The 23,791-nt window shown below is 36.2% G+C and overlaps 1 protein-coding gene across 1 annotated transcript in view; it reads right to left on the bottom strand.

The window, feature by feature from the left end:
• Window positions 1–23,791, bottom strand: part of WDR11 (WD repeat domain 11) — a 56,612-nt gene that overhangs the window by 30,408 nt on the left and 2,413 nt on the right. The window contains exons 3-11 of the mRNA XM_027596166.2: window positions 19,939–20,092; window positions 18,838–19,011; window positions 16,610–16,796; window positions 14,332–14,497; window positions 13,537–13,651; window positions 12,482–12,677; window positions 11,903–12,006; window positions 8,699–8,875; window positions 5,188–5,272 (exon numbers count right to left, since the gene is read on the bottom strand). Coding sequence (XP_027451967.2) covers window positions 5,188–5,272; window positions 8,699–8,875; window positions 11,903–12,006; window positions 12,482–12,677; window positions 13,537–13,651; window positions 14,332–14,497; window positions 16,610–16,796; window positions 18,838–19,011; window positions 19,939–20,092 — 1,358 coding nt within the window. The remainder of the gene's footprint in view (window positions 1–5,187; window positions 5,273–8,698; window positions 8,876–11,902; window positions 12,007–12,481; window positions 12,678–13,536; window positions 13,652–14,331; window positions 14,498–16,609; window positions 16,797–18,837; window positions 19,012–19,938; window positions 20,093–23,791) is intronic.

The raw sequence follows: 23,791 nt of genomic DNA, 5'->3' as shown, positions 1-23,791 counted from the left end.
AATGTTATGGTGGGCGAGACAGTTTAGTTACCAGGATTCACAGCAGCATTAAAATGACTATCAAAATCTGGCAGAGGAGAGAGACACACATCACAGTAGTGTCCAAGAATTCCACTGCTTAAGACAGAGTGGTACTGAAATATTCTGAGCCAGATTGCTTAAAGTTGGGTACACTGAGGAATTTATCAAATTTCCTATTTGGTTAGGAGGCAGAAATTCTTGAAGTAAACAATTCGAACCCAGCTATTAAATATGGAAGTGGCTGACAGTTCCAAATGGTGTATCAGAGAAAAGCACAATGAAAAATCTCAAAGAAATGATTAAGACAGCAAGCAACCTATCAGCCAGATGCCTCAGAGTCTCCTTTTTGAGGACTGATAGCAAATGAGTCCAGTTTCTCCCACTGACACTAACTACAGAGTGTTACCGCCATGGCTTGTGGAGAATGGAGGCAGGGGGTGGGGCAGGGAAGGAGACACAGGATAAGTGGACCATCAGCATCATGAGAAGGAGAAACACTGTACTATTGCCCTGCCTTGCTTACAAGGTAATAGAGGCTGGTTGGGAGGGAAGTCCAAACCTTTGCTCTACGTGCAATTGCTCACCGGAATTATAGGATGACCATTTTTAACAACGTATCGTCTATAGCTGCTTTCATGACGTAATGGCAGAGTTGAGTAGTTGTGACAGAAATTTTATGGCCTGCAAAACCTAAAATATTTACTATCTGGTCCTTTATAGAAAATGTTTGTTAACCCCTGATCTAGTTTATCCACATCTACTTCAATTTGAAAGCTATTGCTAGATTTAGCATTAAATACTGCCTCATTTGCCCAAGATGATATGCTCCTGCATCATATCCAAACTCAGGTGACCTTCAAGGCCTGCCGGTCACCTGCCTCATCCTACCTAACCAAACTTACTTTTCAGTCCTCTGAAACTTGTCTGCTATTTTAACTGCAGTAACTTTCCTCACTTACCCTTGTGTATCCATCTAGTTGTCTTTTCTCAGAGAGGCAAAGATAATCCCAAAGGAACTAAAAATAATATGTTAGAGCAGGGAATTGCTGTAGTTATCAAGGATTATAACTCTTTAAGTGTAAAGTTGTGTTGAAACACTCAGATTAGGCTGCTGAAAACTGAGTACTCTTAAGAATTTCCATGCCTGGAATGACCTTTTTCCTTCCCTCTTCAAATACTATTTGAATTTAAATCCCAGCTCCAGCACTTCGAGCTCTGTGTTCTCTATCGGTGTCCTTATCTATTATTACTGCAGGAATAACAACACTGTGTACATAAAGCCTGGCACATAGTAAGCACTGCATGTATTAGCAATTATCATCATCATCATTATTATTCTAATTTCAAGATCTAACTCAAGCCCTATTTTTGTCATGAGGCCTCCTCATTTACTAAAACTCAAACCACCCCTATAGTGAATACAATATAAATTTGATGAATTACTCACTGAAAAGTCCCTTTGTCTCTTCTTTCTCTTTCCTTCCCCTAACGTAACAATATTCAGTAAGTTTTCTACTTAGAGTGAACAAAAAAAGTGAGAAATCATTTTGAACTTATTGTGCTCTTTATGTAAGTCTGGTAGCGTCAATCAGATCTGTTTACCCATAGAAACCAAAGACATACTTTCCAAGGCTTGCTGCTGGCAATCTGAACACCTACACTCCATACAGTAACGCCATGATCTCTGGACACTAAGAATCCCAATCCGCCCATTCTTATTTTTAAAAATGTATCGGTGAAGTAGCCAGTGTATACCCATAACTGTGCTAGGCACTAGGAGTGCCACTGTGAATGATCTGACTGCTATCCTTCTGTAGCTTAAGATCTAGCAGAAAAAAGACATTACAAAAGTGCGTTCTGGACTCCCTAGTACAAAAGAACTGGTACAGAGTTCAATAGGAGCTTGTGAGAATCACATAGAATCCGGCCTCAGGGGCCCACTGAGACCCAAAGGGCAAGGAGGGTGTTGCCTGAACAACATGAGGAAATAGTGTGGCTGGCTAAGAACCACTACACTTGACTGCACTCTCTTGGAAGGGAGGCACACCACATCGTGCCTCTCCAGGCATGTGCAAGGCACTCAGTACATTCTGTTGGATTAAATGAATGATGTCCGAGGAAAGCCTAGCACTCCTCCTTAAGATTATTAGTGTCATACATATTCAGCCTGCTTTCCCCGCTGTCTACAAGACAAAGACATCCCAGTGTTGAGGACAGAACAGAACGTGGAGTGGCTGCTTATTTGTAATGCAGCACTATGAGCATGTTGCCTTTGAGCAGATTCCAGCAGCAGCTTTCATATCTGAATCCAGTCAAGTTGGACTTCAAAGAATATTAGATAAGGATGGGATTATCTTTCATTTGAAAAGAATGAAAACACAGCAAGCACCCATGGCTCTCAGGATTAGAAAGGTATCGTCTGGGTTTAACTACACACTGAGCTCTATAAAAATCTCATAAGCACAGCAGCTCATTTTCTGACTCGATCTAGGATTGTTCTGTTGGATTCTTAACTAGTGAACAACTGTAACCGTAGAATCTGTCAGCAGGTATTTGTGGTTCTGACTCCTACAGGTTCCCAGGTTGGGCCTGCTGACTTCTCCTGGGGCCGCCGCAGAGGCTGCTTCTCCACCCTGGGGGACTGCGGGGAGCACCCACCTCTGGAAGGCCCTTGAAGTTCTACAATTCTATAAAACTAACTTCTGCAAATTTACAGACAAAACAGAGATTATTATTTTACTTTGCACAAATCACTCAATTTACTCAGAGGAATACTGAGTCCAAGTTCTGACACCCATATAAACTGCTGTTATTTAGTAAGTTTTGACACTGAAAAGAGTATTGTGCTATATTATTGTAAACTTAGCCTACTAGACAAAGACACAAACTAATAATCTAAAAAAAATCTCATAATCTAAGAAAACCTCCATGTACCATTTATTTATTCCTTGGTATCTTCCATTAGATTATAAGGATCAAAGGTTATGTTTATAGGAATACAGAAGATGCTCAATATGGATTTGTAATGTATAACTGGCTAAAACATCATGATTTTAAAAACAACCCACAGACAAAACTATTTGCAGTTAGGCAGTCCCTGCCTATGTATATGCTTAAGATTCAAGTACGTGATTTTTAAAAAACATATCTAGCACAAGGTAAAAGCAACTTTTAAAAGTTGACCTTAAATTTGCATATGAATATCTAGAATGTGTCGGGTTTATTGCTAGTAAGTTCAGCAGTTTTTATAACACATCTGTGAAATTTTCATAATGACTTTTAATTGTATTATTATAATCACATTAATTGAAACACAAAGATGGCAGGATTTTAGCATCCTCCTGGGCATCATCTCTGAATATAAAATGTGGATTATCTTCAAAATGGCAATTAAGAGGGAAAATTCATATTAAAAAATGGAGCACATCCATGTGATCACTCACAACATCAGCCTGAGTAGCATATCCATTATTTGGTATCCCAAGTAACACTATAATTTCAAGTATTACTCAATAACAAATATTATCACAGCATGAGTAAGTCATGTATTTAGTGACATCTACCATCTGAATGATCCAGGAAAACAAATCTTACTTAAAATTAATAACTTGCTGATAAACTGGCTATTGAGTCTTTATTAAAGATTTCAGTGATCAGAAAAAAATGAAAATGTATTTGATTTTCCAGAAGCAGGTATAAATTTCTAGCACGATTCCTGGCTTAGTCAACATTTTCATCTTATTGCCAAAATGTGCCTTATGTGCATTTTTTTAGCTGGAGAGGTAGCACATGTACTCTAAGTATAAAGGTCAGTTCTGAAGCCTGAAAGGCCCAGATTAAATTTCACAGATTATAATACTGAGTTTCTTCTATCAATTGGGAATAAAAATAGTGCCTACCACATAAAGTTGTGGTGGGGACTCAAAGAAATGGTCATGCAAAGTATTAATACTTAACACGTCCCCGGAACAAGTACTGATTAAATGGAGAGTTTGATTGGTGGGTGTTAGCCACAAAAGGAAACACTATACATCAAGCCAAGGGTGAAAGGAAACGTCAAGGGAAGAAATGTAGACCGGAAAGAAGGAGAGAGCAGGTAGAAGCAGTGGCAGAAGGATCTCCTGGAAGAAGAGAAAGATGAACAACAGCCTGACATGGTCCAAACACAGACCCGTGTCATTGCACCCAACGGTCTAGTGACTCTGAAAACATTAGGACACCATGTAAAGGTATTTAGGGAGCTCCTGGAGGGCCCAGCATGAGGTGGAGACCAATAGTCAGCTACCTGGGCTGTACCACAATGTACTCGAAAGAATAAGGCAATGTAAACTTTTCTGGTACTTCCATCACAATCAGAAGTTGTGATACTTAAAGGGTTAACCTTTCCCCATTGAGAAAATACAACTACTCAGAATAACGTGTTCACGAAGGATTAACTACGAATTTTAACATATGCATGAGACCTATAATTATATAATGTACAGAGGACAGAAAATGGCCTTTCTTATATGTTTGTTAAAAGATCATCAAAAAATACTGGAAATGTAATAAATTTATATTATACACACATAACTTCACAATCCATCATTGCTAGGGCAAAGAAAGGAGAGCAGACATGTCATCAACAAAATAATGCTATGGAGCAGGTATGCATGCACTTCAAAACAAAGCAACCTTCTTCCCTCAGATACCTCTGAATGCACAGCACTCATAAAACACATCACATCTCAAAATGAAAGAAGAAATGCTATACAGTTTGGTCCTTTTCTAAAAAAAACAAATGAGATTAGTTAACAATTAACATGACTTCAAATTTTTCAGGAATAGTCCTACTGATGGATCCTTATAGAAATGAAAAACAAACTATATAAATCTGAACAGGGGAACACAGTGATAGTCAGTGAGAAAATATCCTAGACCTTAGGAGAAATCAGATGCAGCAATAAAAGTTAGAAAAAATTTTCCACTGCGTAATATCCTTTTACAAAGCAAACAATTAGTGCTTAGGCTTGATTAACGTAACCATTACTTAAACATGAATATTTATTATTTAAAAGTTTCAGGCAAATAATCACCACTGCAAAGTATTCAATGTACTAAAGTCTCCCAGAACTTTTTTCCAGTATGCTTTCTGTTTGTGATCTCAAAGTCATAACGCATACTCACTTGACTTCACAGGAGTGGACGCTTAACTCCTTATGCAGCAGCCCGCTGGTGAGGTGGTACACCAGGACGGAACCAGTACTTGTACCTATTGAAATGATGTAAGAGAAGAGTATTAATCTAGCCATAGTTCCAGATCTGTCCAAAAAGTCTTTTCTCAAGATTTTAATAATTTTATAACATTTATCTTTTATAAAAGGGACCCAAACTATGTGTTAAGAAGGAGTGAATTTCTTGGGTCTTCTCGCTTCTCAAAAATGGGCCTAATCTCATGTGCTCTGAGATCTTACCTAAATCCAGGGATAGATTTTCACGGGAAGACTTCAAAATCTAACTCAATATACATGATATTTGAAGAAGCACTTTGCTATAAGCTTTTTTACACATGGGAACTCATACTTTTTGAGATTTGGAATGTTTACAATAGCCAGGCCTCAAAAAGGCAACCTAGCAGAACTCATTAACCAGATATTTTCTATTTTTCTTTACAAAGATTTTTGTTTTGTTTTGTCTTTTATATTACATAAATCATAGAGATGGTCAAGTATGGTGGTTAACTGTGGATCCTGTAGTTAAACTAGCCTGAGTTCAAGCTCTGGCTCTGTCTTACACTCTTTTTTTTTTTTTTTTAAAGATTTTATTTATTTATTTGACAGAGAGAGACACAGCGAGAGGGGGAACACAAGCAAGGGGAGTGGGAGAGGGAGAAGCAGGCTTCCCGCAGAGCGGGGATCCCGACACGGGGCTCGATCCCAGGACCCCGGGACCATGACCTGAGCTGAAGGCAGATGCCCAACGACTGAGCCACCCAGGCACCCCACTGTCTTACACTCTTAAAAAAATAACCTGCCCACGCTAAATCTGTGTTTTTAATTCCTTTAACATGGGAATAATAGAAAATTTACTTGCTGGAGAGTAAATGAGAAGACACATTTTAAACACTTAATACAGTACCTGGCACAAACTAAGCACATGTTTATTACTATTTTTATTATTGTTGTAGTTTGGTTTGTAGTTATTTTATGCCTAAAGCTTTTCATGGCCTCAGGTAGAGTGTGTGTCTATAATTAAATTGAAGAAACATGGCCATACTTGGAAAAGTAACGTTTCAGTCCTTAAAATGTTTTTATAAGCAAGAAAGTGAACAGTATAATTGGTTGGACAATCATTTTCTCACTGCACATGACTTTAAAAAAATTAATGGATTCATGCAGAGTAATAGAATGTAGAAATGACAGAATAATAATAGAAATAAAAAGACTAAGCAAGTTCCAATTTTAGCTTACCTGCTGAATAAAGCTTCATTAAATATTTTACAAAGCTATTCTAGAAAAATACAATATTATACTTGTTTACACTTATCATCTATTCCATGATAATACCTTCTAGTACTGAGACAATATCTAAAGAATTACTAAAACTTTTCAATTAATAAATCATCATCATAATAAAATGATTTTAACATTCTGCAAGCTTTTTGTGTTTTGGTTGGTTTTTTTTTTTTGGTTTTGGTGTTTTGTTTTTTACAGACAGTGAGCGCCCACACACTTGCGCACTTGCACGACTTGGGGGGTGGAAGGGAGGGGCAGAGGGGGAAGGAGAGAGAATTTTTTTTAAATATTTTATTTCCTTATTTGACAGAGAGAGCGAGAGAGCACAAGCAAGGGGAACAGCAAAGGGAGAGGGAGAAGCAGGCTCGATCCCAGGACCCTGGGATCATGACCCGAGCTGAAGGCAGAAGCTTAACCAACTGAGCCATCCAAGCACCCCAAGGAGAATCTTAGGCAGGCTTTATGCCCAGAGCAGAGCCCTACACAGGGCTTGATTCCCCTGACAGTGAGATCATGACCTAACCCGAAATCAAGAGTCAGATACTGAGTGAGCCACCCAGGCGCTCCTACATTCTGTAAGTTTTAATGATGCTGAACCTATGATCTAATACTCTAGGGGCACCACAACGAGCAGTAATTCCACAGTGGAACTCGGCCTCTTTTCCCTAGTGACTACAAAAGTTTAGGCACTTATTTTATATTTTTTCCTTTTACTTTGTGATTATACTAAATTCGATAAATGACTTGATCATCACACTATACCAGTAAAATACAGCTTATTCTACAACAGAAATCTCAGACCCTGACTTAGCTCCAATTATCTAGCTGTGGCAAGAAGTAATTTTCTCCAAGAAATTGACAAAATCCTAATTGACAATTTAGGTATACTGACACTATATATACATGTACATATAATGTACATTGACAAATTCCAATTAAAGTCTCTATAAGAGGTTTAATGTATGTCAATAGTTTCTAAAACAAAAACTATCTGCATTTATATAAATCTGGACACATGTACACACAGATTACCAAACATTAAAATGCAAACCACTTTCAGAAGACAGTAATGGAAAAACTGGGAAAATAAGAATACTGCCAAATACAATTACTCCAAGTGAGCCTTTAGTACTCATGAGTAGGCTGTTAGCTAATTGAGACCTACTAGCAACAAAATAAATGTGGGTCAGGTTTTCATTTTAGAAAAAAAAAATCACAAATCATGTTATAGACCTGGAGTGAAAGCCCGAAGCCAACGAATAGCATCTTAAGAAAAAATGTTGACAATTTCAAATGAATATACTACTTTTTAAAATTTTCAAGAAATTCATTTTAACCTTATATACGTAATAGCAAATTAAAATGTTTTTTTTTTCCCTATGGAGATTAAATTACTCACATTACTATGAATTTAATGTGACAGCAAGTTGAAACCCAGACCAATTTTCTATCTACAATATAAAACTATGCAATTTCAACCCAAAAGGCAAATCTTAGTTTAAAGAGACCATAGCCACTTTAAACAATGTTTAATATACAATTCTTGGCAAATGAACATTGCTATTATTAAACTACTAACTATGTATATCATTAGTTACCAAAAACCCAATACAGAATGACATGCACAGAATAAGCCCTGGGTGGTCCAAAAAAAGACAAGGAATCTGGATTTAGCATCACACAGGGATTTTTCTCCTAACATTTCAGAAAGGGGTACCCATTGTGGTCAGGGTCTCTATCACCCAGTGTCAGGTGGATGAGTTAACACTGTGATTAAAAATAAATTAATAAAAAGATGGGTGGATTAAAGGGACAAAAAAACAAAAAGAAGAAAAATATTTTAAGATGAGTATATATATGATTTCACTGGGCCTCTTCTTCCTTATCCTCAAAGAAAAGATTTTTTTTTTTTTTTTTTAAGATTTTATTTATTTATTTGACAGAGAGAGACACAGCGAGAGAAGGAACACAAGCAGGGGGAGTGGGAGAGGGAGAAGCAGGGAGCCCGATGCGGGGCTCGATCCCAGGACCCTGGGATCATGACCTGAGCCGAAGGCAGACACTTAATGACTGAGCCACCCAGGCGCCACCGAAAAGATTTTCTAATAACTACCAAACTCAAATGTCCTATAAAATGTAAAACAGGCATGAAGGATTAAGAAAAGAACAGGTCCAATACTCACCAACCGCAAGCAACGGCTGATACACCTTAATGTTTTTGGTGGTCAACGGCGGGCACATACGAATAGCAAACTGCGGGGAGGGCAGCCCTGAAAGCAGTCCTGTCAGCAGGAAGCGGAGGTGCACTTCCTGAAGGATGGGGCCTTTAGGATGCTCCTCCCCAGCAATGGCACTTTGTCCTGATTGGGAGCAAAAGTACAAATATATTCATTACAATGTATGCTGAAATTTAAAGAAACTTTTCAGCAGAAATACTCTTCAAGTCTAGAAGAAATACTCTTCACACCTACAAGGTACCAGGTGGCACTCCAGGGGCTGCAGCTGAACAATGGCTCTGTACTTGGCTCTGGGATGGAAATCGCACTGTCTGCCATCTCAAAGGATAGATTACTCTGGAGGACTGCTGTCCAGAATTCAGGGACTTTTGTCATCTAAGAAGCACTGTTTCAGCCAAAGTTCCTGCTATTAGGTACCAAACAAGGCAAGTCAGGGGACCTGGGTTAGAGAGCAGCTTCTATGGAGCAGGATGCTGCAGGACATTCCCATCTCACTGCCTGCCTTTCTAAAGGGTTGCTTTTCCATCTGATGTACTTCCTCAAGTACATATGAAACTGGTGATCACCAACTGTAGGTTCAAAGAACTCATTTAGATTTCTAATCAGAAATCTTCTCAATGTGTCAATGTAATTACAAAATCTAAGCTTTATAATTAAATACTTCATATATAAGTATATGAAATAAATATATATAAATTACCATATAATAAATTATATATAAATAAGAATATACAAATACATAATACAAAGAATATATAAGCTGTCACTGTTGATAGTTAATCTTAAGTGGACATTATTTTCAGATACAGCATTTGTACTTAGGTTATTAAGTTTCAAACTAAAAGGATTTAGTAAAACCATTCTACATGAATATGAAGAGTACAACAAAATCCAGACCATTCACTAAAGAGTATACAAATTTTCTACCTATAAACCACTCTAGAATACTGAGATACAGTTTTCAAAAACACGTAATAAAGGAAACATGAGTGTGTGTTTATGTACACACAACATGTACACACCCATGAAAGGGAAAAATGTAAATAATTACCTAAGTGGGTGATGGGGACTCTGAATCCTGTAACCTTCTGAGGCTATAAAATTGTTTTAATAACAATGTTATTTTAAAATTCATAAGCTGTACAGAAAAAATGGCCATCAATTTAATCCAAATAAGATGACCCCATGATATCGTATGATTGATTTCAACATTTGGTAACAAAAGATGGAGTCTACAGGAACATGGAGTTCAACAGAGAGGTACCATGTTTACTACTGGGAATGGCCATTATTTTTCTTCAAACTTCTTCCATAAGAGGCAAATCACAAGGTAGGCTAGATTAGGCCTTAAAAAGCAGCAGGCTTCACCCAATGAATATAAATCAAGCCTCTATATTTAACTGAATTGCTTTCAATTATCACTAAGGACACAGTGAATATCAAATTAAAAGTTTAATTAAAAGTTTTAATTAAAATGTTTTCAAGTAACAAACCTTTATTTAATGCTTTTAAATCAACTACATTGTCAGGAACTGTATACAATCTGTATCCTTTTGTCTTTTAAAAAAATGTAATTTATGTCACTTAGACACCTGAACAGCACAAAATTTCAACCTCCTATGGGCTCCATATTACTGATTAGTTCTGTGCATGAGTGTTTATAATTCTTTTCACTTTAACATTTTTATATTAAAGGGAGCCAAGGTCAATTAACTCAGAAAACTGTGTTACTGATAAAACGAATTTTCCAAAATAAGTATGTGTCTAAACTTCCTCATATGGATTTATGTCTGGAAGGTGAAGAGAAAGAACTTTAAATATACAAGTTAGTGTCACTGAACAGAAGGATTTTACAAATGACAAGAACCACGAGAAAACCAAGGCCCTGGAGAGGTCAAGTCTTGCCTAAGATCATGGTAGGGCAGCCAGGACTAGAGGTCATGGCCAAGGAGGCTCAAGATTGGGGTGACTGGGCTCACATTTTGGCTCTTCCTTTTACTGGCTGTGTAGTATTGAGCAAGTTTTTTTAGAATCTCTCTGGATCTCAATTCCCACTTTTGTAAAATAGAAATAACAATATTACCTACTTTGCAGGGTTATTAAGGTAATACACAGTGCATTTAGCACAGTACTTAACACAATATTAAGCACCAATGTCATTTCTGATTAAGATTAGTAATACTCTTCCTAGTATTATCATCTATCTAGCATCTAAACAAAAAAACCTACTAAATACTGATCTTCAATTACGTTATGAAAGAACAAATAATGACAAAGAAAATCCTTTATAAGCCACAGCCACAATTTTAAAAGAATTAAGACATCAAAATTACTTGGCATATTTACAACTTCTAGTTGTACAATATTTGAAATCACAAATCCACATTCTTCCTTTAATAAATACTGACCCTATAATAATTAAACAACTCTGAACCAATATTTTATCTGTAAATAAATTTGTTGAAAGAATCCCCAACATGAAAGTTTAAAAATGTACATCAAGATGCTAAAATAACTTTTTCTAATACTGCTCACTTTATTCCTTCAATAAATGTTTATTGCACATCTTGAACATACAAGGCTCTTTGCCGAGTGCTGGGGATACAAAGTGGAATCAAGCATGTCCCACACTTACAGAGTTTATAATTTACTGGAGGAAACAAACAAAATCACAGTTACAATCAACTGATAACTACTAGGGACTGCAAATGAAGAACATTTAAGCCAGCTAAGGAGACTAAAAAAAGCAACACTTGAGTTGAATTTTAAATTAGGAGTAGCAGAAAGGGAGAAAGAGGAAGTGTGTATTCAGTTCCAAGCCAAGGGACCAGGCTGCATGAAAGTCCTGAGGAGCAGGGTATAGCCCAACACAGGATAGATCTAGCATTCAAACGCCTAATGTCATCTCCTTCATTTAAATCAAGAGTCTCTCATGAATGAATGTTTTCTAATTCCAATAACTGTAATGCCAATATATGCATTTATGTTAAATATTTCATACCCTCTGATTTACTGAGGAAAAAAATGATCCATTTTAGTCTTCTCCAGTATTAACTTTGACTTTATAACAACTGCAAATCAGTGACTCTATTAATTTTGCCCTTCAAGAAGAATACCTAACATAAATGTTAGAGGAAAAAAATAGCTTACCGATCATGTTATCTAAGGAGAGGTCTGGGAGTTTATTCTGTAGCACTCCTACAGGAATTCCACAGAAAGATACGGGTGAATATAAAGGCGATACACCAGAACTACTGCAAAGACATAATAATTACATGTTTTTACACACTTAAAACCTACGTCACATTTTAGTAACCCAAATTACTAACTTCAGATCATGGCATTCTACCCATTTTTATAGTATTTATTAATCTTAACCACAGTGAAATATTTCTAGCAGGTTTAGATAATTCCCTAATAATCTAAAGTTTAAAGTCCCTGTTATTTTCATATGATTCTGGTAATTTTTTTTGAAAATTTTTTATTTATTTATTTGAGAGAGAGAGAGAGAGAGCACAAGCAGGGGAGAGGAGCGGAGGGAGAGGGAGAAGAAGGTTCCCTGCTGAGCAGGGTGCCTGACATGGGGCTTGATCCCAGGACCCTGAGATCATGGCCTGAGCTGAAGATAGACGCTTAACTGACTGAGCCACCCAGGTGCCCCTGATTCTAGTAATTTTCTTAAAAGAGGAAACAAAGCAAACCAGAAAAGAATCCTATTGATTCACTTACCTGCTCCGTGAATTTCGATTACAAACGGCAGACTTCAGTTCCCATATCATGACCCTGCCATCACTCACAATGAGGGCAGCTGCATTCTCATTGACAGGACAACACACCATACTGAAGGGACGGACAGTTTTTGTCACCCTGATTGCATCGCACTGGCTTCGTAAATCATAGGTAAGCTCCTGGACAGGATCTGGATCTTAACATAGTATTGTTTTCTTTTAAATATCAGAAAGCAACACAGCAATATCACTACTATTTGCTTTAATTTAAATAAAACCTCAACTAGAAGAAACATCATTCCTTCACTAGCACAGTTTGTCAAAACTGCCTTCTCCTTTTACAAGTACTACTAATTTCTTCAGAATATAAATATAATTCATTTAATGGTGGTCTACACCAAGTTTAGTTTCCAAAATAAAAACTACAATCAATATAGTTTGTTTTTTAATATTTTAAAACAAAGAAAATAACTTTGAGAAAGGATCAACAGTGATATGACTAAATAATGTACAGTACACTACAGGTCATCATAATTTATAGTGACCTATAGTAAGCCTGAAAATAATGGTACTCTACAAAAGATGTGAAAGTCACTTTTGCTTTTAGGTAGTACATCGTTTTACAAAACAGTGCTTTTATTCTCCAGGATAAGACTGAAACTGACAATTGAATACCCTGGAGACTTATTAACCTATGTCATTTTATAATGGCAGTTCCTAAAGCAGAGAAGTCCAGGGTGTAATAATAAAGGTATTTTACAAGGTTCCACTTGTGCTGAAGAAAAAGTCACAAAGATAATATCTACTTGGCTCATGGATATAATTAAGGAATTACAAAATACTACTTTCTTTGCTGCATATAGGAGGAGCACTATTATAACACCATGAAATTAACCATGGGCTTGTGCTTTTTTATGCCCCATTTTACAATCATATTCTACTTTCCTAAGGCCAGGGATTACCATTAACTCCAAGCTCTGGCTCGTATTTGTCACATAAAAACTTATGAAATTCTGAAGAAAAATATATTAACATTATTCTGAGATATAAACTCACCTGGTTCCTCATTTGAAGTGGTAAAAATACTATTATAAGATCTTCGAACACGTAAAGTTATACAACCATTTTCATGTAGGCAAAATAAACCATCACGTTGAAAGCAGGGTATTACCTTTAAACAGATAATGTATTCATTTAAAAAAAACACAATAGATTAAAAAGTTTATGCTGGGAAGCTCATAAACGCATAGTTAGAGAATATGGGCAGGAAAAAAAAAAGAAAAACAAAAATACACACATAATCCCGAGCTTTAAAACTAAATGAATTATTCAAAAACTCCATTTATGGGGCACCTGGGAGAGGGGGCTCAGTCAGTTGAGCAGCCAACTCTTGATTTCAGCTCAGGTCATGATCTCAGAGTCCTGGGATCAAGCCCTGCCATCAGACTCCGCACTCAGCAGGGAGTCTGCTTCAGGATTCTCTCTCCTTCTGCACCCCCCCAACCCCCAACCGCGGCTTGCTGGCACTCGTGTGCATGTGCGCACGTATGCTCCCTCTCTAATAAATAAATCTCTAAAAAACAAAGAAAAACCATCCATTTATAATCATAAAAAATTTGTCTTTATCCAGGTAACTTAAATAGTTCAATAAATATCTTCAGATCAGAAGAATTTCTAGGGTAAATCAAATCAATCAAAAGTGCAGAAAAATAGGAACATACAATAACATTGTTAATTTTTAAATAAATAGAAAAGAGAAAGTGGAACTAAGGACTTCTGCAAGATTATGTTTTTTCTCTCTATAACATTCATAATCAACTTGGAGGGATGTAATTTTTAAATCATAGATACCTGCAGAAATGGAACTCCTGTTCGTTCTATTGCAATCACACCCACTGTTTGATTCACCTCAAGGTCAAGGATTAAAATCTCTCGAGGATACAGTAACAACATGTGATTTCTTTTGGAAGGCAGATATGCCAACTGAAGGCAATCATTGAGAGTTATAAATTCAGCGCTGAAAAAGGTAAACACACTTTAGGCATCAAGAAATGAGTCAAAGACTTTATTCATATCAAAGAAGCTAATAAAGGACTGAATTTTGTCCTTTTCCACCTAACTTGTCAATAAGAAGGTACAATTGTTTCCTGAAATGACCAACAGGGACTAGCATCTAAAACTAAGATCTCTGTGCCAACTATGACAATAGTATTGCATAGGTTGGATAATGTTTCTAAATTTTTGAAAAATTTAAGTAATGTCTATAAGATGGTAAGTGACAAAACTAGTAGTTTTATTTTTATTTTGCAATCAGAAGTACCAAACAGATTGCTGAAATCAAGACTCAGCATCAAAACAAAACAATCTGGGTAATTAGGGCCCTTGGACCAGGAGTCAATGGATTATCATACTGTATGGCCTTGGGCAAGTCACTTCATCCCCTCTGTCTTCATTCACTTTTAAGCTGTCTTAAATCTTTTCTGAAACAAAGCAGGGTATTTTATTCACTTATCACAGCATTTTCTTCTGTGTAAATAAAATTAATAAAACTTTATAAAGATTGTAGATAGTTCAAGAGTCTCAAGACTCATTTTATTCCTAATCAACAGGAATAAACATATAATTATATACTTTTTTTTTTACATAATGATTACAAAGTTTTACATTTTAAATAAAGTTAGGCAGCTCTTTTCTGCCCACAGGTCCTATCCCCGTGCTTTAATAAAACCATTTTGTACCAAAAATAAAATAAAATAAAGTTAGATTAGAGGACTACAAAGAGGAACATGGATTGCATTAAAATCTTGGCTCTGCCACTTGCTAGTTGGGTAAGCTTGAGGAACATATTTAAAACAATGTGGAGCTCAATTTCCTCACTTATAAAATAGGCACAGTATTACTGCCCAGAACTGTAGCAGGATCACATGTAATAATGTACATAAAAGCACCTGGGGCAGTTCTATTTGAAGGGATTAATAATTCATTTCCCCAAAACTCAAAATGAACGTTATGACTCATAAGAAGATATAACACATACAAATCATAATATAAAACAATTCAGACTTTAAAAGATTTAGCCATAACACAGAATCAATGAAAAATAATAGAAAATTCTCTTAAAAAACGTAAGGAGCAATCAAATTATTTCAGCACAGGGTGGGGGATAAATTAGTGAACTTAACGAGCCTATGGTTTAATACATAAAAATGATATTTATATATAAATTCAGAATATATTTGTAGAGCAATCTGTATTTTACCATATATTTTTCAGGTAATTACCCATAAAATCTAGGCAGAATAATCTTAGCATATTAAAAATAAGAGTCTTTTTAAAATGAATGCCAAAAAACTGCCAACGCAATAAAAATAAGAACAATCATAGCTCTCTAGGAAAAAAAATTGAAATCTATTTTTCCAATGCACAAAATTAGTTACTTAAAATTTTATTCAGTTGCAATTTCTGAAATAAACAATAATAGGTAGCATTTACCAAATAAACGCTTACCAAATTATCTGCCACTACATTAAGTAGTTAAGCTACTGTATTTTAATCCTCACAACAACCATATAAAATCCTATAAAATGCTGTTTTAGAGATTGGGAGAGTGAAATTTGAGCAAGATGAAAGAATTTTCTGAGTCATGTAGCTATTATTTCCCCTAGAATCCTGGTCCTTAATCAGTATGAGAAACATCTTTACATGCCTAAGAAAAACACCCATACTTTACTAGCTAATGAGACTGCACAGCACTTAAGTCAGGAAAGTGTATTTAAAATGAAAATCCAGCTTTTGTCCCCAATTTTTTAATGTATTCAATTGCCAACGGTGGAATCTTCATCTCATATTTTCATATTTAAAAATCAGAAGCCAAAAACTGTGATCTGTAAAAATCAGTCGGGGAGAGGTTAGCACGATGACTAGAAACAAAGGAGCCACATCAAAGGTGGAATCTCCTCTTTGGGGAAGAGACAGAGAGAACATTCTCCTCCATATAAATTCAAAACTGGAAATGAGAAAGCGTGAGGTAAAGAATAAAATCAATATTAGTAGAACTTCAAAAATGACATTTCATGAATGGATGATAAATAAAGAGATGAACGTGGTTAGTTTTATACTTGTAACTTACCTAGGTTTCTCTTGAGTGATTAAGATTTTTACTTTATTAAGAGCCTTCTTGGCCCCTGTGGCTGCAGCCAGCTTGTTATGAGCTGGGCTAGAGTGTGGGCTGGATATGTAAACTTTTTTCCCAGGGCCCGAGGGAGGCTTGGATGGAGAGAAGTCTGAGATGAATACAATACCCTCGCTGGTGAGTACTATATTGAGAAGCAAAACTCTGATTAAAGTTTAATCAAGTTTAGCACAGAGTTTTATTCCAATACAATTTTGAAAGCAAGGTAATGATAATCTTAATAATATAGAATTGGCAGTGTAATGTAGTCATAACATAACCGGAATGTTCTCCAAGTTGAAGTGAAACAGGTGGTCCATTACAATTCATCAGAGGCCTCCAAGCTCAGCATTCTAAATTAATGTTTTATATTAAAAAGCTATCAGAAGGTTACTGGCAGAAAGCAGAAAGAACAAATGTTTGTTCTTCCAAATAAATTCAGTGCACGGACTTTCATTAAAAACCTTTCCTCATTATATCCCATTAACTTCAAAATCCAAAGACTTTTCAGAATATAAAATTCACAAAAGAAAAAAAAAATCCCATATATAAGAGGCTTTGCATATCACACTCAGCTAAGTTTAAATATGTGATGTGATACTAATTTTTTATGATTATCATGAGCTCCTCAGTCTAAACATATTTCCTTTTTTGGAGCATCAGATTAAACCTTAGGAAGTATAAGAGTGTTCTTTTTCTCTTTATATCTAGGGTAAAAACAGAGTGGAGTGCCAACAATGGCTTACTAAGTGTACAGGAAACAGAAGTATTCAAGAATGCAGCACCATATTTAGCAATACAAATTCTGCCTTTTTATGACTGAAAAATAATCTCCCTCAACAACGCTAATACAAGGATATCTAAACAGGAAATCTCATCTATCCTGGCTCCCTGCAGTTAGTGAGGCTGCTTTAAGCACAGGGAGCAAAGAAGTATTCAAGAGCTATGACAGCCCTAACACATTCAATATGAGTAAATCAAAGCTGTTAGGTGAACTGACACTTTGAAATACATTGTGCTTTTATCAACCAAATTACAGAGATGCAGTAAGTTAGCCTGAGGCCTTGTCTCCTTTTCAGATGACAGACTCACCTTCCAAGGTCTCATTCCTCTTCTTTTGTGTTGCCCTCCCTCACTCAGTGGATCAGCTAAAGCAGCCCTCCTCTGTGTTCCCACAGCACTGCATTTCATATTCATAGCACACTAAGGAGTGAGTGCACGTATGCACATGTTCGTACACACAGACCGTGTATGTGTATATCCACACAACGCCTAACCACACACTACTGTAACTGCACAGCCGTATTCCATTTTAGTTTCTGCGTGTACACACTTCTCTTCCTTCTTCAGCATACAAATACACACTCAGTAATAACAAATGCTGGTAGATAAAAGAATTCTGAGTCATTCAAATTCAGGGAAAACATTCTTTCCCACAGCTAATTCCCTTATCTCTTTCCAGTTTTTGATCAAATATCAAAACGAAGCCTACTCTGACCACTTTATCTAATACAACAACCTGCCCATTCCCATCTCTCGCATTCCCCTTCATTCCCTTTATACCTGGAATATAGTAATAGCTCAAGAAGTATCTGTTGGATAACTGAATGAAGAATATTTCCTAAATCATTCAGTCACAAAAACATGTGTCTAAAAACAAATCAAATTTTTAAATTAGCAGCTCAGTGAAAACACCAAAAGCACAGTAGCAAAAACCTCGGCAAGAAAAAATTCCCTTGGGCTTATTCTGTGCCTCACATGCATCTATTTATGGCACTCAAAACACATGCATGAATTTAAATGATTTTTAAGAAGGAAGAACTGAATTTGGCCACATACTAAATGAAACCTTTGACTCAGGCTCTTTATATGTTCCTAGAAAAACAAATTTAATTAAGCCCAAATTAGAATAGCACAGCAACTCTCTCTCCCCAGCTAATTGAATTCTATTTACAAATTCAACACAGTGAAGGTACAGCTTGCTGATTTAAATTTCTAGCCATCAAAATACTTGCAAATGATATGGGATTATGATTTAGTATCCATATTAGATGCTGCAGATATATGGACTTCTCCACTTTGTTGTTTTAACATATTAGATGTATGATACGGGTTGTGTATATCTTATGTATAGAGCATTAACTATATTATAAAGAACTCATTTTCCACAAGAATCTATTACTCACAAGTTAAATGTGAGGGATCAAAAGGGTCAAAAGAAAAAGAAAGAATGTTATCTGCATAGCTTTTCTTCCACAGTTTGGTGCCAGTATCTGCATTCCAGAGCACAATATAATTTGGTGGGTGGATAGCAAGTAGTAAATCTCGGGAAGCATCTTGATTCCACAACCACTGAACATCTGTAAAAACCAGATAAAGGCAAAATTCAGAAATCACTTCAGAAGACTTGGTTAATGTGTCCTTGACATTTAGGGTTTTGTTTTTTTCCCCCCACAATCCTTAAAATCCTAACCTCCCCTCTCCCTATGTTGCATATATGTGTATATATGTCAGGACTGCACAGGAAAAGTAGTTTTATATTAAAATGAGCTGTCTGGACATTAGAATCTCAAGATCAACGTTTTCAAATTACTTCAAAGAAAATACAAGACAATTTTCACTTAATCATTACTTAAAACTTTGCGTCAAAGACTATCCTGGCCATGATCAACGTCAGGCTCTCCTAACATCTTTGTGGAATTACTTAACGGGACTTTGCAGAGTTTCATGTTTTTTACACGATAATAAAGAGAACAAATATCTCGTTCAGTACCTAGTACAAAGTACTCAAAAAATATTTAAATAGTCATTTAAAAAATTCACTCAGTCAAGACAGCCACTCAGTCAAAGCCTTGAGTCGAAAGAATACTGTATTGGTTTTAAGTAGTAACATAAACACACAATTTATATGAAAATGAAAATAAAATTTGGATCATCTCTATTAATGGAAAGTAAGCACTGAGGGCTAATTCAAAATAGCAATTCAGCCAAGTTTACTTTATTGTAGCTTAGATTACAAGACTTTTATAGCAGCTTAACTTTTCTCATGCTTGACTGAGGCCAATGCTAAAATTAATGCAATTTCCTAAAGCACAAATCATCTGAGATTTGAGGAAATATGCACAGAAATATACTGATAAGGACAAGAAAGCTAGATTCAGATCAATAAAACACGCTGAACACAATCAAGAGTTAACTGGGAAGTGATGAAATTAAAAGGGAAAAAAAATCACTCTAAGAGTAAGTGTATTAATATAAACACTTAGCAGAGCACAGACTTTCCTCACCCTGAATAGGTTTGGCATGCTCTTGGATCTCACACTGAGCTACTCCCGCAGCTACATCCCAAACGATGATCTTTCCATTGACATCAGCAGAAGCTAAGCGCAAGGAATATGGTGAGCCAATGTTATGGTGATAATTTTCCCTGGCCCATTTAACCTAGTATCAAGAAGAAATCAAATCAAGTAAATACTTGTACTGGATGAAACTAAACACAATTTTCGTAAAACATCAACCAGAACCCAAACTACATTCTACACTTATGTTACAAAAATAGAAAAAAGGGAAACTGTTTTCCATCTCGAAAGTCAGACTTTTATTATGTGGTATTTTTTTAAAGTTGCAATACAATCATAAAATCTAATCATGACAAAACATCTAAAATTCTAAATTACTAAGTAGAATGGTTTTCTGTACTCTACTCTCCTAATTAAAAGGAGACAACTTAGAACTACCAAAGCCTTGCAGAGGAAAAAAATGGAAAAAAACAAAAGCAAGCAAAAAACCCTCTAGCTGTCCTTTTCATAAAACTGGAAAAAAGATGTTTTTTTCTTAAAAAAGAAATACGCTTCATACCTCTAGCAACATAATTAAGAATGGAGTTTTTACAATAAAAACCACAAGATTCCAGCACAAATCAGGTTACTCCTGAGCACTAAATACTGACAGAGTCATGAATAAAACACACGTCTTCATTTCACCTAAGCCATGGCCTTCTGTGGCCACAACCTCCCCTCTGTTCTAGCTCAGCAACCAGTTTGTCTTCTTCAAAGCACTTAACAAACAACAATTTGTAATTGCTTTATTTACCCCGTTTTGACCCATCACCAACCCGTGAACTGTAAGCTCCACTGGGTAAGATCATGCAGGACTTGTTCACATTTCTATTCCCAGATCTTAACAGACCACCAAAGCTAGTGCTCAACAAATACGTGTTTAATGAATGAACTCAAACACCACAGAATCTTCAAATATATACATATATAAACATATGTATACAGACACGTGTGTGTATATATACATAAACACAAACTCATACCTAGTGCCAAAGCAGGGAAGTGTGTCTTCCCTACAGTATTCCTAAAGAATTCATTAAAAAAGACAGAAACAAAAAGTTTTCTGAACTTCAGTGTTGATAAGCCTTAAGATTCTGTTGTAATACATCTTTTCCTCAGGCCAAAATTTTTTAAAATAAAATGTGTTAACAGTGTGTATACGCATATATGTACATGTTTGAATGTGTGTATATTTATACTTAGTGTGTGTATATACAGTCAATCTGCATTATTTGCAGATGTGTTTGCCCACTCACTGGAATTTGTGATTTTACTTAAAAAATGAATACTTGCAGTGCTTTCACAGTCATTCGGACACATGCAGAGTGGTGAAAAATTTGAGTCACCCAATATACATGTGTATTCCCAGGTGAAACAAAATGTTCTTATTTCAGCTCTCATAATGCAAACGAGTGTCCTTCTCGTGGTCTAGTCAGCACCACTTTTTTGGGGGGAGGCATTTTTGTGCTTTTTATTGATGATTTCATTGTTCAAATTCAAAATGGTCCCCATGCACAGTGCTGAAGTGCTGCCTAGTGGTCCCAAGCACAAAAAGTTGTGATGTGCCTTATGGGACAAACACGGAAGATAAGCCCTGTTCAGGCATGAGTTTTAATCCTATTGGCTGTGAGTTCTATGTTAATGAATCAACAAAACAAATATAAAACAAGGTTATATAATGATCAGTTGATGAAAATGTTGTGACAAGAGGTTCACAAGAACCTAAGCTGTATTTACCCTACAATCAACAATTCAATCAACTGAGCAATCAACATTTCAGTATTTGCTAATTTCAGCGTTTGTAGCAACTTTACAGAATAAAACTATCATGGATAAGAACTGATTGCATCTATGTATATAAGTGCTTGAATTCCATTTATGTAAACCCCAAGCAGTGCGTGTGTGTACTTTTTTTAATCACCTAGACATATCATAATCAAACTGTTGAAAACTAAGGATAAGGAGAAAATCTTGAAGGCAGTCAGACAAGAAAACATACACTGCATGTAGAGAAATAAAGACAAGAACTTCTCTCAGAAATTATGGAAGCTGGAAGATAGTGGAATATCTTTCAAGTATTACACGAGAGAAAAACGGATGAAATATCTTCATAGACAAATAAAAACCAAGAGAATCAACCTATATTAGATATAAACCTCAAGAACTTTGAGGAAATTCTTCAGGCAAAGGGAGTATAATACCAGACTGAAACTTGGATCCACACAAAGAAATGAAAATGCCAGAAATGCCAAAAAGATCAGGGAAATGGGTGGGAGGGAGAACATATTTTTTCAAGATAAAACCCTATACCTAACACAAGACTTAATGGTAGAAGACTGACTGCTTTGCCCCAGGCTCAGGAACAAAACAAGAGTATAGTCTCACTATTCCTATTCATTATAGTAACGGTCCCAGCCAATGCAACATGACAAGAAAAAAAAAAACAGAGGACATACAGATTATCAATGAAAAAAACTAAACTGCCATTATCTGCAAATGACATGACTGTCTACATAAAAAAATCCCCTCAAAGTTACTAGGTCTAATGAGTTTAGCAAGACCACAGGATATAGGTCAATACACAAAAATTGGCTGCATTTTTCCCTACTTCACATTATATATAAAAATTAACTCAAAATGGATCAAGAACCTAAATGTAAGAGCTCAAACTACGAAATTCTTAGACGAAAACAAAGGTGTAAATCTTAACAATGGGAGAAACAGAAGAAAAACAGATAAATTGGACATCAAAATTAAAAACTTCAGTGTGTCAATGGACACCAACAAGAAAGTGTAAGACAGCTTACAGAATGAAAGAATTTACCAACCATGTATCTTACAAGGGACATCTATGTAGAATATACAAAGAATTCTAATAACTCAATAATTAAAAGACAATTTAAAATGGGCCAAGGATTCAATAGGCACTTTTCAAAGAAGACATACAAATGGCCAATTAACACATGAAAAGACGCCCAACGTCATTAGCCACCAGGGAAATGCGAACCAAAATCACAATGAGAACCTCTTCACATCCAATAGGATGGCTAGAATGGACAGATAATAACAAACGCTGGCGAGGGTGTGGAGAAACCGGAATTCTCACATACAGCTAACAGACACGGAAATGGCACAGCCTCTTCGGAAATAGTCTGGAAGTTCCTCAAATAGTTAAACACAGAGTTACCATATGCATCAGCAATTCCACTCCTCTGTATGTACCCAAGAGAAATGAAAACACATGTTCGCACATAAACTTGTACATAAATGTTCATAGCAACATTATTCATAATGCCTAAAATGCCTGGGAATGCCTAAATCCATCAATACATGAATGTGATATACTTGTAGACTGGAATATTATTCAGCAATAAAAAGGAACAGAGTACTGACACATGCTAAAACACAGATGAACCTTGAGTGAAAGAACGGGAAAGAAGCTAGGCACAAAAGGACACTTAATGTATGATTTCATTTATGTGAAATGTCTAGAATAGACAAATCTAGAGACAGAGAGTATTTTACTGGACACCTAAGGATGAAGGGAATGAGGGGATGGGGGGCAGCTATTAACAGGTGTAGGATTTCTTCTCAAAGTGATGAAACTGCAGTGCTGGTAGGGGCGCCTGGGTGGCTCAGTTGGTTGGGCAACTGCCTCCGGCTCAGGTCACGATCCTGGAGTCCCGGGATCGAGTCCCGCATCGGGCTCCCTGCTCAGCGGGGAGTCTGCTTCTCCCTCGGACCCTCCCCCCTCTCACGCTCTATCTCATTCTCTCTCTCAAATAAATAAATAAAATCTTAA

The sequence above is a fragment of the Zalophus californianus genome, chromosome 15 (genome assembly GCF_009762305.2).
Source record: "Zalophus californianus isolate mZalCal1 chromosome 15, mZalCal1.pri.v2, whole genome shotgun sequence".
In the NCBI taxonomy this organism is placed as follows: Eukaryota; Metazoa; Chordata; class Mammalia; order Carnivora; family Otariidae; genus Zalophus; species Zalophus californianus.
The sequence above is the reverse complement of the archived record's forward strand: the minus strand, read 5'-3'. Positions and strand labels throughout refer to the sequence as shown.